The sequence below is a fragment of the Larus michahellis genome, chromosome 2 (assembly GCF_964199755.1).
Source record: "Larus michahellis chromosome 2, bLarMic1.1, whole genome shotgun sequence".
NCBI classification, from domain to species: Eukaryota; Metazoa; Chordata; class Aves; order Charadriiformes; family Laridae; genus Larus; species Larus michahellis.
In genome coordinates, this window is record NC_133897.1 from 50,213,831 (window position 1) to 50,231,953 (window position 18,123).

Consider the following 18,123-nt stretch of genomic DNA (forward strand, 5'->3'; position numbering starts at 1 on the left):
GTGCATTTGTCATTTGCTGGGTCTACCTAAAAGAGCAAACTTCTAGTTGATTTGAGGGACAGGCTACCAAAACTACTGCTGTGCCACTTCTTTCACAGCGTATCCCATCAAGACACCCAGGGCTTGTCCGCCTGCACTGCAGGAACAGTGCTGTTTCCCTCTCCCACTGTGAGAGGGACCACAAACACAGCTGGCAGCTAAATCCTGCCTTTGACGAGCATGACCAGTCTACTTGCAACCATGTCTGCAGAATTCAGCTACTCATAACTTAGAGAGCTAAGTCTGGATCATGGTATTCTGCTGCATAATCATAGCAAAGATGGAAAAAAGCATTTATTATACACACAGGTACTTTTAATCAGACCCCAAATTAATTTCAGGAATGGGCTGTCACATTTCACAGATGCAAGCCATTCTAAAATAGCCAAGACCAAAACTTGAGCACACATCACTGGCTTCATCTTAAAACACTGTGCATTTTGCGTATTCAAGAAATTAAGATGATCCACTTCTACCCAAAACCTTAGACTCTGAGCCAATACCATCCCCTTGTTTTAGAGCCATGATATCCCAGTACAAGTCACAATATTTTTAAGTTGGTTAGTACAGATTATGACAGAAACTTAAAAGAGGAAAGGTAACATTTCTTGAAGAAATCAAAGCTGATTACAAGAGGATCAAATACACCGCTATTAAATTACACTGCTTCTATCTTCCACCAAAAAAACCCCAATCCTCCTTAATAACAGCATAAAATTCCATTTGTTTTAGAAAAGCATACATAAAATAACACTGGTACATTTTATTTCAAAAGACTTTGTTGTCTCAACTCTAGCAATACTCCAATACAGGTTAAGATTTGTTCATAAAGAGCTCAATCACAGGCATGTAGCAAACATTAGAAAGGCATGCCAAGTACAAATTCTCTTTCGAAATTTTTTTTTTTTTATGTAAACTGAAAAAAGTAGGCATGAAGCATCTGTACAGCAAACATAAAAAAACTATATCATTTTTCCCTTATTCACCTCAAGAGCTTTTGATCTTGGGATCTTACTAGAAAGTAACCTTCATACTGCTGTGCATGGGGGACATGTTCCTAACTAAACTGAGTATGGAAGTATGGAGAGTTGTAGGAGGAAGGCAGATTCTTAGTACTTAAATACACATGACCCTCCAAGACCACTTCCATTTCCCTAGTGGCAGTATCACACTAACTAGAGGAACACTCAGTGACACTAATCAACACTGACAACACCAAGAGTGACAGCAGCCCCTACTGTATCCCAAAGTAATCTATAAAAAGGCCTCCTCCATCCTTTAACTGGCTAAATACCAATCTTGGACATATCTCACACAGTAAGAGGAACTACTGAGCCACTTCAACCAAGGGTGTAACACATGGATCCTGTACACCTGAGCCTTCCAGGAGGATTAAGGAAAAGATAATTACTGACTGGAACTCAAGCTACATCTGTCCTATACTGTAAAATTCAAGTGGTACAGCCTGTAACAGTGCAGCACATTAGATAAGATCTTACAAAAACTACAAATAGGGTATTGCACTACAGCAGGGGTATCTGCTTACCGGCAGATCTGTAAATAGACACGCATCTTTAGGGCAACTGCATACTGATGAGCAGGATGGCCAAACAGGACAAAATGAAGACTCTGCTTAACCATTATTTTCTCAAATATTTAAAACTTAAGTTTCAATGACTCTTCACATTTTTAAGTTTTATAATGGCTTTAGTTATACTTAGAACCTTAAATGCCAAGCTCTCAAGGTTTAATTAGGATTTTTAAAGATACAGACGTAACAATGTTGTAGAATTCTTGCAGTCCAGGTTAATCTAAGGTAATGAAAGCAGACTTAAGATATAAAATTATTTCCTAAGGTGTCGTTTTTTTGTGTTATTCCCCCCTCCCTCCCCAAAAAATTTCTCCAGAACAAAATGCTTTTCATGTAGGCTGTGCAAGAATGTAGTGCAGGAAGTAAGGTTTAAGCGAAGCCGTTGAACCAATGAATGTATGCACACACAGTCTAGGCACTATTTTTTCAAAAGTTCTTTCATTGAGAAAATTGCTGCTTATCTGCCCAGTTGTGCTCTTCATGCTCATCTCAAACACATGGTCAGATTTAGCAGGCCACAGGTGAAGGTCAAGGGTCTGATAATTCATACAAGAGGAAGCAGGCAGCCTACAGACTTAGATCACTAAATCTCATCTTCTACAAACAAGGACTGCTACCACCATTTAGGAAGTGATGGTTTCATTGTTCACAGCTGCATTAAGCAGATGTAGGCTCTGAACAGCCAATTCAATGAATTTATTTATGCAACACCTTACTCCAGTGTTATCAGTTGAAAGAATCAAGTTACAACAGCCTAATGTAACTATGCACAGCAAGGCTGTGAATTTGAAACAGCAGTTCCTACACCCAATTGCAGCCTGTGGTTAAGTCCAGATATTGCCAAGATGACAGTCTTTATTTGGAGACCTGAAAGACACAGACTTCACAATATTCCAACAAAAAGAAGCCACCACTCTTTGCACTCTGAGCTTGCCCAGTCTCAAGTCCTACTAATGTCCTAGTAGTTTTAAAAGCATTTTTTATTATTAGCTCCCCTTTTACTGCCTTGACAATTATGGGACACATCCTTTACCATTTTTTAACCTACTCTGGAATAGACAGAAAGACTGAAACGTGCCTTCGCTGTGCAAACATGTTTACACTGCAGTCACTTAAACAGTTCTTTCCCAAAGTCTTTCAGTTTTTCAGCATTCTTGAAACATGCATGCATATTCCAAACAGACTGAGCTTTGACAAAGAAGTTTAAGCTTAAGATGATAAAACAAGAAATTGTTGAAGCCTTTCCTCTAGAACACACAAAGAGGCTTGGGCTTCTAACAAGCATAGTTAGAGACACTGCTCTAGTTTAAAACACTTCCTGAACAAAAATTTCTGCTTTCCCTCTAGAAACATTGTTTGTGGCCACAACAATTCTCATCTATTTAAACTTCAAATGTGTTACTTCTTATACCTTCTTTTTAATTTTGCCCTTCGAAGGTCAAAACCCAAGCCACCCATCAACTGCAGGGTTCTTCCTATCAGAAAGGACTTTTAAATTAGGAGGAAGAAAACAAAAGTTTTTCTTATTTATTCCAAGCAGAATGACTACGAAGAAATGACTCAAGCTTAGGCAGTACAAGTTAATGGAATGCCATCTGAAATGAGGACTGACTCAGTAACACATGAGACTTGCTAATCATTTGTTAATCTACAATTCAAAAACCCACTAGAAGTACTCACGTAATACCACTGAAATAGGAGAAGATACTGCTTGGTTTTCCTCTTGGTCAGGAGAACAAGCTTTGAATGAGAACGTCAGTTTTTCTGATATCTGATAAAATGAAAATCATTAACTGCTATGTACCCCCAAAGGATTAATTATTTTAACATCTATGAATCAAAACGAGGTAAACTTGCAGGACAATGACTTTATTTTGCTAATGGGCAAGACTTGCGTAAGACTTATTCTTTAGATTTTCCTTCTGTGTGCTGGTATTTCATGTTTTGCAGCAGGCTTTCCTTCCTCCTGAACACACTATACCTTAAGAGTTTGCAATCTTCTGAACAGTTAAGATCCGTAACACCAGGCAGAATTTGTGGAGATTGAGAGACTGGACACTGGATTTTTACAGATGGAATTGTCCAGATCAGACAGAGAAAGAACTTGTCATAAGAATGCTCTATAATGCTCCCCTAATTGTTGTTAGTGCCATAAAGGTTCATATCTGAATTCAGAAATCATAAAAAAAAAAAAGCTCAACTGAGTTAAAATTCAGCATTTCTGTTTAGAAAGGCAAGCCTGAACAGGAAACACAGTATAGGCACAGGTGATATTAAGTAATAGAGTTTTGCCTGTTCTTGATGTGTATATAGGTAGTCATCAGCTATTTTTTTTTCCTGAACAAGTTTTATTAGTAAGCCTTAGCAGCAAAGAAATGTCTCTTCTTTTTCAGACAATACATGATTTTACAAGAAGTTGTTTTTTTTTTTTTTTTTTAATTTTTCCCCCACTATTCCTATTGTTTCCCAGCTCAGCATGTTTTGAATGTTTCAGAGAAAATTTCCACGTCTATCTCACAAGGAAGATAAGATCTGCATGTTTCAACAAATGAAGTCATTTCATTCCATAAAGAAACATCTCCTAAAAGCAAAACACCAAAATGCCTATAGCTAACTAAGACTAGATGAAAAGCATGGTGGAACAAACCTATTATAACTTTAGATCACAGTGAATGAATTGCCTGCTAGAGAAGTAGACTAAATCAGCTTTCTGTAGTTAACACCCAAACCCCATTACAAACCTCTCCCTATTAACCATTAGTCACAGCAAAACTTTTCACACCAGGGGAAAAAAAAAAAAGGTTAGCGTAGAACCTGTTCCCTTCCTTACTTCCGTAGCTAACACTACCAGCTAATCCAAGCACTCTGCTTGCCAACATTAAATGCACAGTCATGGCAAAAGCCAACTCAATGTCTTTCCTGTTCACTCAGTGAAAGAAGAGATACAAAATCCCATGCACTTCCTTCAAATGTTTTGGGAGTACTATGTAAGACCTAGATGTTTCATGTGTTCTCAATAGCAGCAGCCTTAAGGAGTGCAGCTTATTTTAGTCCTACTATGCTTAACACTCATGTTTCATAGTCACTGCAGTAAATTTTAGAGAATATCCAGTTACTTAGAAAACAATTTATGTCTTATCACACTGCTACTAAGATACACCTACACAAGAGACTTTAAAGCTCTAGTCTTACAGTTACAGGATAAGATCACATCAAGCTAATGTACTGATTAATTAGCTAATACTGTATCATGTAGACCATCCAATTTATTCAATGAGCAGTGAGCTATACTTGCCACAAAACATTTTATCTATTCTTTAGTAAGACTGCTGTGCTACTTTAAAACTTAAGCTAAAGCATTTCAGATGTCCCAGAAAATATATGAATAAACTTTTATTTCTAAGCAACAACACACACTATTTTAATACAAGCCACACATTTAAGTCAGGTGGAGAGTAGTAAACTGAACAATCATCGCTAAAACATTTCCATTGGAATTGTGTTAAAGTTCACAAGTGTCATCATTACCACCTTACTGAAGTTTTCTTATGTGTTTCTAGTCTACACACCACATGTTTCACACAGTCATGCAAATCTGAATCAAATTTTAAATGGTCAGGTAACAGGGAAGTCCATTCACTGTAAAGATTCATTTTTCACAGGAGAGCCAGGCTAGGTAAGACCAAATACTGCAGGGTTCTTCATCAGAGTACCGGTATTTTAGAAACCATGAACTTTCAGTTGTTCTTCCTTGACAATGCCAATCTAAAGGAGAAAAGCAACATATTTCAGTAAAGCTTATACGCTTAGGATATTACAGTGATATCAAGTTACCACAATCTTATACTCTGATTAAAGAAACTGCAACATAGTATATACTCAATAAAGGTGTCTTCTAGTTTCTGGGCCATGAGAAGAATTGACTTCACAAAAAAAAGAAAATCTTATCAGACATTTGACTTGTTCTGTAGTTCTAGCACTTACTCTTTGACAGCATAACATCTCTACATCATGATTTGCATCAGTAATCTAGTGGTGAAAGACTCTTTATAGTGTTTTCAGACTCAAAATAATGGTTTGCATCAAACACTTGATTTTACAAATGAAGAACTCAAGTTGCACTGCCAGAGAACAAGTGGTATGTTGTTGCAGGGTAAATGCATTCTACAGTGCTTTGATTCTTACTCTCATTCTGCAAGTGTAATTTTACTTTTTGGCTGAAAATACAAAGGAACAATAGTGGACATCTTTAGTTGGTTAATTAACATCAGTGCCACCTGTCACTCTACTGCTTCCACAGAGGTTTAGATATTTATCTGCAGTCCCTTACCTCCAAGAGAAATTGGCATATGTTCTTCCTCTGGTCACCTTGAAGCTGGATAACTTCACCGTATTCGGGATGTTCAATCACAGTACCATTACAAGCAAATTTCTAGAGAGAAACATTCATATTGTAAGGCATCTGACGTACATTATGATTTTTCTTAGTAAGTCTTTTCAGCAGGATTTTGTCATAGAAGCTGCTTAATAAATTCTGATGACAAAGGAAAGGCTAGATCTACTCTGCACTAGTTTTGAGAGCAAATGGAATTTATCTGCTGATGCATACAAACAAGAATTAAGCTGTTGATGGTAAATTCAGGCAAAGACAGGATTAGATACTGTGCAGGAGGAACTAGACAAACACTCATTGCAAGAATGGAAAACAAAGTCAAAAGATATGGCCTTTCAATTCCAAACTATTTTAAAATAAATGTTTACATACTGGTGAAACTGGAGATCTCTATTTCAAGAGCAACACAGCTATGACAGAAGCAGGAATGCAAAAACAGTTCTACTTTAAACTGACTTTATTCTTGACATCAACAAAGCCAGGTATGTGGGAAGTTGAGAATATACTTTATTTACTACTTCTTCATAAGAAAAAACCTTTAACTGTCTAGCAAAAATTGGCATCACTGGACAATGACAGGGGTTTTGAGAAAGACACATAAAGGGATCAACCTGAATATGAAAGTGATGTGCACTGGCAGGAATGAAATAAAACAAATATTCTGTTACTTTGTATTAAAAGCTATCATACACTTTTACATAATATCTTTACTATTAAATCAAATCAGCAACTTCACCTTTTTGAAAGCTTTCACAAGTTTCTTCTTGTCATAATCATCTGCAATTCCCTGAACAGTTGTTAGTGTCTTTCTTCCGTTTCGTTGCTGGATCCTTATATGAATGTAATCCTCAGTCCCTGCTGGGAGTAAGTCGTCACCCTTTGTTGCATCAGCAAAGGGGTCTGCAGGATGAAAATGATTCATGTAATTCCCACAAAGGAAAACACCCAAGTTCAAAAACTAACAGGTAAATTTCTCATTTCACAAAGAGCTTTATTTAGGGGATAATCTTGCCTTCTTCTCCCTGTTTAAAAACACACTGTTAAAATCAGAGTACTTTTTTCTACAGCTGTATTAAGTCTCACTAGCCTACTAACTCAGCATAGAGCTCTCAACTACCATGCATCCAGTTTCTACAATGCCTTCCTGGATATAAGTAATTTTCAGCTATAGTATTAACTTACTTCACTATCTCTTACAAACTGTAAACCCTGAAGCTCTGAACCTGAAACAGGGTTCTGACAGAACATCAAGTGTACATCGGTTTTAGACAGCCACATGCATTTTAAGTGAAATATGGAAGTTATATCTTTTATCAGATCAGCTGTTAAAGACAGAAAAATCAAAAAGCTCTTGTACACACACCCCTTTACAGGTCCAGAGCAGAAGCCTTATACTGTGATGACTAGCACACTTCCAGCATTTTAAGACATACATGTAATTCTTGGCTACTAATGTAAACAAAACACTGTAACAGACACTAACAGATGTCAGGGGCTGTCTGTAAACCAGGACCCCTCTGCCAGTCAGTAGTTTTAGGCAAGAATTATAACAAAATTCATTTAGGCTTTGACTACAGAAAGGTCAGTCCTCAAATTCTTCCAAGCTTATATTTATCTAGCCCAGGTGAGATAAAAAGGCATTTAGGAAGAAGGGTTTCTGCGTTATACTTCTTATTCTCTGCTCTCCACAAAAACATATTTAACACGCACTCTATCAAGAAATTTGATAGTCCTACAAGTTTCCTAATCAGTAGCTCCAAATACATCTTGAAGCATGAAGTACTGTAAGTTTTGTTGTTTTTTTTTCTTTAAAAAGACCAATCACCAGTTATTTTTGGGTACTAATCAGAATCATATTGAAGAGTCCGATCTTCGGAAAACGTAGGTTCAACAGCCACGCAAGCTCCAATTTCCCAAACTTCCATCCAAAACTCAAACCTAACACACTGACCAAGTTTTGCCACCCACTCAAAGCAAATGCCCCCAAAAAGTTAGTTCAGCTGTAGACAGACTGACCCTTGTAAAAACAAGAATGAAAAGGGCATTAAAGGCACTGAATGCATCATGAAGATGAAAGCACCCCAGCAAAGAAGTACAGCACTGGGAAACTTGAGTGCCTTAACTAAGGCACTAGTAAGGCTTTCGTTAAAACATGCTGAATTTTCACTGTCCCCCACAGCTCGCAGTGCTAACACTAATAGAAAATTTCAAAGAAAAGGTGAAAGAAAAAGGGGTCTCAGGCATGAAATTCACTTGGCAGAGTTTCGGATTCTAGGCTGGAGATAAACCAGCACCACGGGTGTTAACATTGGATTACTTCAAACGAATCCTTTGGGCAGCACCTTCCTAAACACAGGATCAGCTCCCAAATCGAGATTAACATGTGGCTTACACGTGCAGAAGATTAGAGACAAAACTGAGCCCAAAAGCCTGACAACATTATCGTTTAAAGTGTTAACTTGCTCACTTCTGTTGTCTGTAGATAAGGAAGGTGGAGAATCACGGCCCAGCACGGTAAACTTCCCTGCTAAAACAAGAGAAATGACCTACCTACCGTATAGCTCAATCTATAGAAACAATACTCTTTGCAGAGCATATATCAGCTTTTGCGACATTGGTAAGCACAAAATGAGGCAGCAAATCAACAAGCAATCGGAACCGAGGAGATTATTTCCTTCCTTAGCAGAGGATATGAACTCTAGACTCCCTCTGCCCACAAAGACTACAACTTTGAAACTGCAGAATTGACAGAAACGCCCAGGATGGGGTGCAACCAGACATTCAGGCAAACAGCGCAGTATGGGGTGTCAGAGCACGGTACGTGGCGGCATCTCCTACGGGAGCGGAGAGGGAGCAAACAAGAGAGGGAGACGAGCCTCCCAGCCCACGTCTCTCCGCTGCACACACAGGGCAGGACCCGAGGCCGGGGCGGACAAGGACGAGCCGCCGGAACAAGGCGGGCAGCGCGGGGGACGGCAACACCCACTCGGCAACGGCCTCAATGTCACCCCGGGGGGCTGGGGGACACTGACCCCCCGGGGGGCCTCGGGAAAGGCGGTGGCAGCAAGGACGGCGGGGGGACAGCCACAGCCCCGGGGGGTGGTGGTGTGTGACTGTGGGGGCTTCCCGCGGCACAAAGAGGGATGGCGGGGTGACGGTCGGCCGGCGGTGGCCCTTACCGAAGGATTGGAGGTTCTGGATAGATGACATGCGACTCTGCGGCGAGAGGCTGGAGCAGCGGGGAAAAGGCCGCGGCTGGGTCCGCTCGGGTCACGTCTCCGGCTCCGCAGTGCCGGCGGGGGCGGGGACCAGGGAGGGGAGGGAGGGAGGAGAGGAAGCGAGGGGAGGGATAACAGAAGCGGAGGGAGGGAATCTGAGAGGGAGGGAAGGGGGAGGGGGAGAGAGAGAGAGAGGAGGGGGGGGGGGAAAAAAAGGAGTAAAAGGAGGAAAAAGCGCAAAGGGAAATAAAGAGGGGTAGGAACCCCTCGCCTCCGGCACACCGCCTCACGCTACCGCTAACGGACGGCGGCCGCCGTTTTTACTCATAAAATGGCGGCTCGCCCGCGCCGCGCCGGGCACGTGATGGGCGCCACCCCCCCCTCCCTCCCCCGTGCTGCCTCACGGGAAGGCGAGTCCCCCCCCATGGAGCAGGGCGTGGCCCGGCGGCCCGAAGGACTACAGTACCCAGAGTGCACCGCGCCGGGGCGGCCGGAGGAGCTGTGGGGGAGTGTCCTGGCTTTCCCTGAGGAGGCAGCGGGCAACTAGAAGTCATAGAATTGTAGAATGGTTTGCGTTGGAAAGGACCTTCAAGATCATCTTGTTCCAACCCCCCTGCCATGGGCAGGGACACCTCCCACTAGACTACGTTGTTCAAAGCTCCATCGAGCCTGGCCATGAACACTTCCAGAGAAGGGGCATCCACAACTTCCCTGGGCAACTTTTTTCAGTGTGTCAGCACCCTCACAGTAAAGAATTTCTTCCAAATATCTAATCTAAATCTCCCCTCTTTCAGTTTAAAACCACTAACCCTCGTCCTATAGCTCCACTACCTGATAAAGAGCCCCTCCCCATCCTTCCTGTAGGTCCCCTTCAGGTACTGGAAGGCTGCTATAAGGTCTCCCTGGAGCCTTCTCTTCTCCAGGCTGAACAACCCCAGCTCTCTCAGCCTGTCTTCATAGGAGAGGTGCTCCAGCCCTTTGATCATTTTTGTGGCCCTCCTCTGGACCTGCTCCAACAGGTCCATGTCTTTCCTGCGCTGAGGCCCCCAGAGCTGGATGCAGTACTCCAGGTGGGGTCTCACCAGAGCAGAGTAGAGGGGCAGAAGCACCTCCCTTGACCTGCTGGCCACACTTCTTTTGAAGTCACCAGCTTGGGATCGCAGCTCCGTACAGGAAGGGCCCCAAAAGCCCTGCGGGTAGGTCGCTGAAGCCCCTTGTATCCCAGGCTGCCCACCTGGCATGGCTGCCTGCCCCAGCCCTCAGGGACAGCACAGGCCCCGGTGGGGTGACACCCCACTTGCCTACCTTTGTTTTGAATGGTGCCATTTCCTGGTATCCACACGTGTTCCCAAGCTCACTGGAATTCCAAGCTAACTCCCAAGAAATTGGGAGAGGGCTTCCCCCTTCCCTACTGAGAACACATTGGAGAAAATAACCCTCCCTCAGGCTTGCCTTGCTGGACTAAAACACTGTTCAACATGCACGAATACGCTGGGGGATGGTCAGCACCTCACAACCCACCCAAGTCTCTCTCCCCCTTCGTTTGTTCACCCTTCCATTTAGGTGGGTGCTGCTGGCAAGGCAGAGCTGCGGCCTTCCTGTTCCTAAGGCACCAGCTGCTGTTCCTGAGGCACCAGATGCCACCATGGCTGGCCAGCTGTGTGGGGACTCCCTGTTTGACAGCTGCCCACTGACTGACTGCTAACCGTTTACGTGTGGGGAGGTCATAAGCGTTTAGGGGGCTGCAATGGTAAAAGTTTGCCTTTAAAAAAGTGCGCTTGTGTTACAAAGCTTGCCAGTCCCCAGAAGATGATTAATGGCTTTGCAGATGTACAATAACCTAGTTGCATTGGCACAACTGCCAGAACCTATATTTCTTTCTTTCTTTTTTTTTTTTTTTTTTTTTTGGCTTTTATACTAAACTTCAGTCCACTTAAATCAAAGGGTTATTTCTCTTCTGTGATCCAAGGCCTGGTTCAGCACTGCAGTAGTTTTATGAATGTCAGCGTGCATTGGACTAAGAAAGTTTCTGGTCCTGGCAGTTTGCAAGGAAGCTTTTCTTTTTCCCTTGGGGAGAGCAGGGCCATTTGCCATGGTACAAAACTTCTGCTTACCCTTTGCTACCATTGCTGATGAAGTCTTTCACTGCAGTATGGACTGTGGAGAAGGGCTGTCTAATTCTTTGCCAAGCAGCTGCAAAATGCACTGTTAGGACAGTAACAGGAGGATGGGGGGATGCTAATCACAGAACCTGAGGCACCTGCTTCAGTCACAGAGGCATGCCACAGTTTGGACAATGTCTGTGGGTTGTGGACAAAAGAGCTAGACAGTGAGAGACCTTCTGGGCAGGTTGACCATCCTCAGAGACATGTCCCCAGGATGTCTCCAGCACCTCTTTCAGGGAACTTGGGAAATTTTTGGCTCTGATGCGTTTTTGCAAACTCAACATCTCTGTGCAAAATCTTGTTGTCTCTTTTGCTCTCCCATCATCACCTCATGAAACTTCTTCCCTAGCAGCAAAGCAGGCCTGTCATCCCTTTTTTCACCCCAGCCACTGGTTTTTGTTACCTTGGCTGGGCCAGTACTGCTGTCTGTGGGGCATTGTGATGAGCTAGAGCAGCAAACTGATTTGAGTTAAAAAATAAACTCAAAGGTTTATTTGATAAATACCAGATCCGCTCCACTTGCATAATCCCGCAACAGTTGGGCTGGGACAGCCGAAGTGGACAGAGGCTGGGGACAGGCCTGGCCATGGATGAGAGAGCAGTGGGTCTTCAGACACAAAACCCAGGTCCAAGTCTGCAGGTTTAGGCGAGAGCCCTGCTCACTGTGCTGGTTCTTGTGCTTACCTTGAATCCATGTGCTTTTAAAATAGCTTTGTACTTCTAGTTCTCACTGCAGGGTTAACCTGGGCCCGTGGGCTCATTGGGCATGAGGGCATTCATCGTACAGTTTACAAACGAATGAGATTTGGTGCCTGGGAAACAAAAATGCTCCTTTATAAGCCAAGAAGATGTGACTTTGTTGTCCTTCAAATGAAACCACAATGAACAGTTCTTTAGTACAAACCTTGACAACTGCAGAGGGAATGGAAAAAAGAAAATCCTAATTGCACAGCTTGGCATGCACTGGGCAGCAATTAAAACAAAGGTGGTGGCCAGCATGCCTATTGTTCCCCGGGCAGCCTGCCCCAGTGGCCACGTGCGTTGGCTTGGGGTCTCTGTGGGGCTGTGGCACTGCAAAGAGCTCTCCCTCTGCTGTCCTCCTCAGAGGGAGCTGCAGGTCTCCGTGTCACCTCTGTCACTTGGGTCTGAAACAAACATCATCTGTGCCAGCACCTTGCACCAAATTTTGGTCACTGTGGGCAGAGAGAGGTGACATCCTGCTGGAGATGTTTTTCTCCTGCTTTTGCCCCTTGTCAGCCGTCCTGAGGTCCTTTGTTCTGACTGAGTCCTTCCCAGTGGGCAACAGACCCGAGAAAGTCCTGGTTGCGAGGGCTTCCAGCTGCACTGGACTGCGGAAAGGTGGGCCAAGCAGACATGGCACAGCAGAAAACCAAAGAGGTAGAAGCAGTAAAAATAGGTTTAAAACCTAAGTGGAAGTAAGAAGTGTTGTTGCTTAGGCTATTAAATTTCAGGTTATGGCTAATAGTCCTAGAGCCAAGGCTGGAGTTAATCTTATTCATTAATATCTATTAGACATGAGGGTGTAAGCAATGGATTGGGAATGAGGCTCTTGTCTTTCCATGACTAATGTATAACCTGGCAACTATTGTGTAGGAAAAGAACATCATCTCTAATTATCTTGATCTTGGCTTCAAGCTATTTAAGTGTGATAGTTGCAAAACCTGGTTATGAATAGCAATTAGAGATCCTCTTGCTTGCCTTTTACTGTATTTCAGTTCATCTGTCAAGCTGTATGTGAATCATTAGAGGTTAGTTATGACTGGATAAGCTGCAGGCATTAAAACCAGGCACTCATTGGCATACAGATGAAAAATATGACATAATGAAGCTATAAAATACACTTTTGTAAAAATTGTCAGCCTAGTACAGAACCACACCTTCACTGGGTACCCTCAGAAGTACTTCAGCAGCCGTTCAGGAGCAGCGAGTAACCCAGAGCAGTGGGAGAAACTTTGTTCTTCCAGAGAACTGCTGCGTTGGAAACATGGGCCTGGAATACCATGAGAAGGCCTTGCGTCAGGGAAAAAATCAAATCACCCGCATGGTAGGGGCTAAAGCTCTGCTTTAATTTGGGACTCCGTATTACATCTGTCCTTGCATGTTTGCTCACACAAGGCTGCTGTTACCTTCAGCTGCCTTCAGTCTCCTCTGTAATCATGGAATCATAGAATCATTTAGGTTGGAAAAGACCCTTGGAATCATTGAGTCCAACCATCAACTCCACTCTACAAAGTTCTCCCTTACACCATATCCCCCAACACCACATCTAAACGACTCTTAAACACATTCAGGGATGGTGACTCCACCACCTCCCTGGGCAGCCTATTCCAGTGTCTGACCACTCTTTCTGTGAAGAATTTTTTCCTAATGTCCAGCCTAAACCTACCCTGCTGCAGCTTGAACCCATTCCCTCTTGTTCTATCACTAATTAGCTGTGAGAAGACACCAGCACCAACCTCTCTACAATGTCCTTTCAAGTAGTTGTAGAGAGTGATGAAGTCTCCCCTCATCCTGGTAATAACCAGAATGAACAACATTGTTTTTAATTTCCTATAGACACTGTTCTAATATATACTACTACTATTTTTGTGTGCAGCAGTATAATATTGCAAGTTGTATTCCTTTACAAAACCAACAGGTCTGTTAATTTGATTAAGAATTGCTCCTGTAGGCAGATCCCCTGGACATGGTCTTGTGGTCTGCCGTACCAGAACATGGCAGGCTTTTGTGCTGAACTGTCCTCCACAACAGACTGGAAACCCAGACAGTTATTGATTGAAGCCCGCAGTGTTCAAAGAGCAGTTTAAGTTGCCTGAGAAAGTGATTATGCATGAAATGTGCAAACGGCACTTAGCAGCACTGATTTCCATCCTGTATTCCAGCAATGCAATTACTCTTTACACAAATTCTGCCTCACCCCAGTGCCAGAGGCGTACCTGTGCTGGCCTAATGTTGGCATCCTGAAAATCATATCTAAGTGCTGCCTGCTTGAGAGATAGGCAAAAATATTTCCATCCCTGTTTTTTTTTTCCTTGAACTGAAATCTTCCCTGCTCCTGCTACATGACTCTACCAACACTATCCAGCTGCGTTTGGAAGCTGTGCATCCCAAACCACTATGCAGAAGGCTGTCCAGTGGCTGTCTAGCAGGGAGGAAGAACCACACCAGTTTGAGAAGAAATCTTCCCTCTGTCTGCACTGCCAGCAGAACAGTTTTGCAGGTGGCTGTAACCATGCCAAGCTTGACTCGTATTTTTCCATCCAAGCTCTAATTCTGGTGCAAAGCCTCCACAGTGTGCTGAGGAAGGGTTTGGGGAGACTGGCTGATGTCTTGAGCTGTATCCCGTGCCTGAGCCACCCAGCTGCTAAAAAGTTGTTCCAGTAAGTATGTGCTAACTGGGAGAACTGCGCAAACCAGGAACTGTGCTGGCAGTAAACATCTGGATATCCAGTCTAACTTGTCAGAATCTGGGTTACATGCAGTTTAGTTTAGCTTCAGTACATGGTCAGATTTCAAGATACACATGCTTTCGTTTAAAACCTGTGGGGGTTCATTCCTTGGTCAGTAATGATTGAAAGCAAGAAGGTAATTTTTGTGTTAACCACTAGATGGTCCTCTTTCTCAAAGAGAAAAATAGCTCCAAAATAAAGCCAGTCCTGAATGTTAGTACAGAACAGCTTCAATGGAAACCTACATGTAATTAACAGTCTCGTCTAGTTGCTTAAATTGACATGTTTTTTCTGAATAGATTTGAATAAAACTTTTCGTCAATCCTCCAAACTCAAGTAGTGCAACTGGGCCACTTATCAACCAGCAAATGCTTCCTAGTTAGTATCAGTTAAGAATTTCCAGCTCAAGTGTCGGTGTTATCCCTCCCTCTCATTCCAGGCTAAGCAAAATCAAACCAGCAAAGTTTTATTTCATTTCACACACAGAAGTCGTACAGAAGGCTGGGCAGATTCATGGCTCAGGCATGGGTTCATGGCATTTTCAAACAATTCACAAGCTGGCATGTGAAAAAAATGAGAGTGGTGGGCTGGAAAAAAATATTTATGTTCCTCCATCCAATGCTTCAAATGTCTTTGCTTTGGTGATTTTCATCTTCTCTTTGTGGATGGCTCCTACCAGGAAAAAAAGTAGAAAGGAAATAAGTTTCGGATTACTTCTTTGAGCAGACTAGATGGTAGGGTTTGGCATCAAAACTGTAGTTCACCGTTGGCCTCTGGTGCTGTCTTCCCAAAGAATATTCCTCCATGGCAGTCCTCCTGGACTTCAGGTTGGTCACTCCAACCTCTAGGTGATACCTTCCCGTTGCCATCATTCCTTCCCCTCACCATTTCCTGCCCAGGAACCTGACCTCCCCTTGGGTGTTGCTTTCCTTCCCACAGCCCTTCACACCTGTGTATCATCTGCTGCCTTTCAAAGAAGTTGTATCCCACAGTGTCTCCCTGGTCAGCCGTCCTGCTGAGACACTAAGACACTCCAGCTAACAGTGGGCTCAGCCCCACTCCTTGTTCCCATAATATACGCAGGAATTTTACATGCAGGAGTCCTTGGTTGTGTGGGGGGCAGGGTAGTGATGGAGGCCTGAGTCCTTCCCAGGGATCACCTACCAAGAAGAGAGCACATGACCAGCCTCTCACTCAAACACAGAAAAAGGATGGAGGTTTTAACATGCAAACGTCTGCCCCTTCACTGCAGACGAAGCCGTTGTCTAGATGATCTTCCTGGTTTGCTCATGAAAATGACCCCCTTTCCCGAGACAACTCTTTCTCAGTTCCTCCTAAGTCTGAATGGTTTTCACATTTCTGTGCTGCATGAGTGGCCTTGCTTTCCGCAGTCAAAGCGTAAGCCTTGCTATGAACGGGATATCAAATTAAAATAAAAGCACAACTGCCGGAAAAGACCCTGAGAGGTCAGGATGATTTACGTGAAGCTTCTGAGTACTATACAGAGCGCTGTGGGGGTTCAGCTGTGGTCTGGTGGAAAGAAAATGATAACTTACAGTCAATGAGGATGGAGTAAAAGAATACTTTGGTAAGAGAAATGCCTGATGAAGCTCATTTAAACAGACTGTCACATAGTTTATTAGTCATTGCTTAGAAAGTTTTATAGTAGCTTTTCATGAAGGCAGAATGACTGTAAGCAAAACTAAAAAAAATAAGTACTTGAAACTGGAAAGTGGTATGTCCAGAACAGAGGCATGGACATGATCCTTCTTGTAGCAGGGAGAGAGCTGTGAAGTCCTTGGCACGTGATTTTGTGGATGCTGAGAATTTACATGGGTTCAAGAAGCAATCGTGAAAGAAAAGTACTCCATTAAGGGCTACCTACCACAAAGAAACATTTGGCTTGGGAAGCCTCTGGACCACAAATATCAGGGGCCTGGGAGAATAGTCTAGTGGGTAATGTCAAAATAAGCTGCCCTTTTTTTAGACTCTTCCCGAGGTGTTTTCTGCTGGCCACCATCAAAACCAAGATAGTGCAGTAGATGGACCTCAGGCTTGAAGGAAGGCAGCTGATCATATTAGAGCATTTTAAGTGCTGGCTCTCCTAGTAATGATTGTTCTTTGTATGGCATATTATTTTGCAGACAACATTTACCAATAGGCAAACCATGTTAACATGAAGACATCACACAGTTTTGTTTAACATGGTAACTTCCACGTAGGTGTCAATTAGTGAAAATGGTCTGTGCTATTGAAAGGCTCACACTGCAGTGCCAGCAAGACTAGAAAGAGTAAATGGGATGAGAATGGCTTCTACTTCTGTTTTAAAATGATAAGATCGCTTTTAGAGAAACAGCAAAACAAGAGAGTATCCTACATATCCTGAAGAGAAAAAGCCCTCACTCCAGTGATTGCCACTGGAGATCAAGAAAGGATACCCACATTTTCTGGTCAAAATCAATGTGGAGAGCAGTAAGGGAAAATATCTACGATGCAAAACCATGAAGGGCTTTACTTACTTAGAAGATACCCTCTCCACACAGCGGAAGCACAGCCACTGCCTGGTTCTTGGATGCAGATTGATTTTTAGGTAGGGAGTGTTTGCAAGGTTCAAAGGGAACACACTAAAAGGAAGGTGCCGAAGAAAGCATGTACATACGTTATTGATTGTCTTAGCTGTAGCAAGACCTTTTGTGCTATCATGGACTGGAAGTGCTCTTCATATTTTGCAATTGTAATCCTGAGTAGTCTGAGTAAACTCTTGAAAACTTGGATGAGGAAGGCACTTCTTTTAGCTGTTATTAGGTGGAAATTGGAAAATAGAAGAGTATTTCTCATTTGTGTTCATACACGTGCCCATAGAACAAACTATTACACATAAATGAGAAATTTATTTTAATCCCCACAATTAGCGATCATGCCCTCCCCAGTAGTGGTGATGGGGTCATCCGCTTGATGCATGGATACTGAGCAAGGGCAGGGGCAGGCAAAATTGCAATTGTGCATCCCCACAAATTTTAGAATCATAGAACTGTTTGGGTTGGAAGAGACCTTAAAGATCACCTAGTTCGAACCCCACTTCCCCAGGCAGGGACACCTCCCACTAGACCAGGCTGCTCAAAGCCCCATCCAGCCTGGCCTTGAACACTTCCAGGGATGGGGCATCCACAGCTTCTCTGGGCAACCTGTTCCAGTGTGTGACCACCCTCACAGTAAAGGATTTCTTCCTGATATCCAATGTAAATCT

The 18,123-nt window shown here is 43.2% G+C and overlaps 1 protein-coding gene across 1 annotated transcript; it reads right to left on the reverse strand.

The window, feature by feature from the left end:
- Positions 1-313: 313 nt before the first annotated feature.
- EIF1B (eukaryotic translation initiation factor 1B) lies at positions 314-9,633 on the reverse strand. Its single transcript, XM_074575263.1, has 4 exons — positions 9,203-9,633; positions 6,760-6,923; positions 5,961-6,062; positions 314-5,395 (listed from the first exon to the last, which is right to left on the reverse strand). Exons 1-4 carry the CDS (start codon positions 9,231-9,233, stop codon positions 5,351-5,353), a joined length of 342 nt encoding a protein of 113 aa, XP_074431364.1. The 5' UTR covers positions 9,234-9,633; the 3' UTR covers positions 314-5,350.
- Between the last annotated feature and the right edge of the window lie 8,490 nt (positions 9,634-18,123).

Coding starts and splice junctions, on each gene's coding strand:
- EIF1B (XM_074575263.1), bottom strand. CDS start 9,233: ATGTCATCTATCCAGAACCTCCAATCCTTCG. Junction 6,924..9,202: donor CCAGAACCTCCAATCCTTCG/GTAAGGGCCACC, acceptor TTCATCCTGCAG/ACCCCTTTGCTGATGCAACA. Junction 6,063..6,759: donor TTGTGAAAGCTTTCAAAAAG/GTGAAGTTGCTG, acceptor GTTTCTCTCTAG/AAATTTGCTTGTAATGGTAC.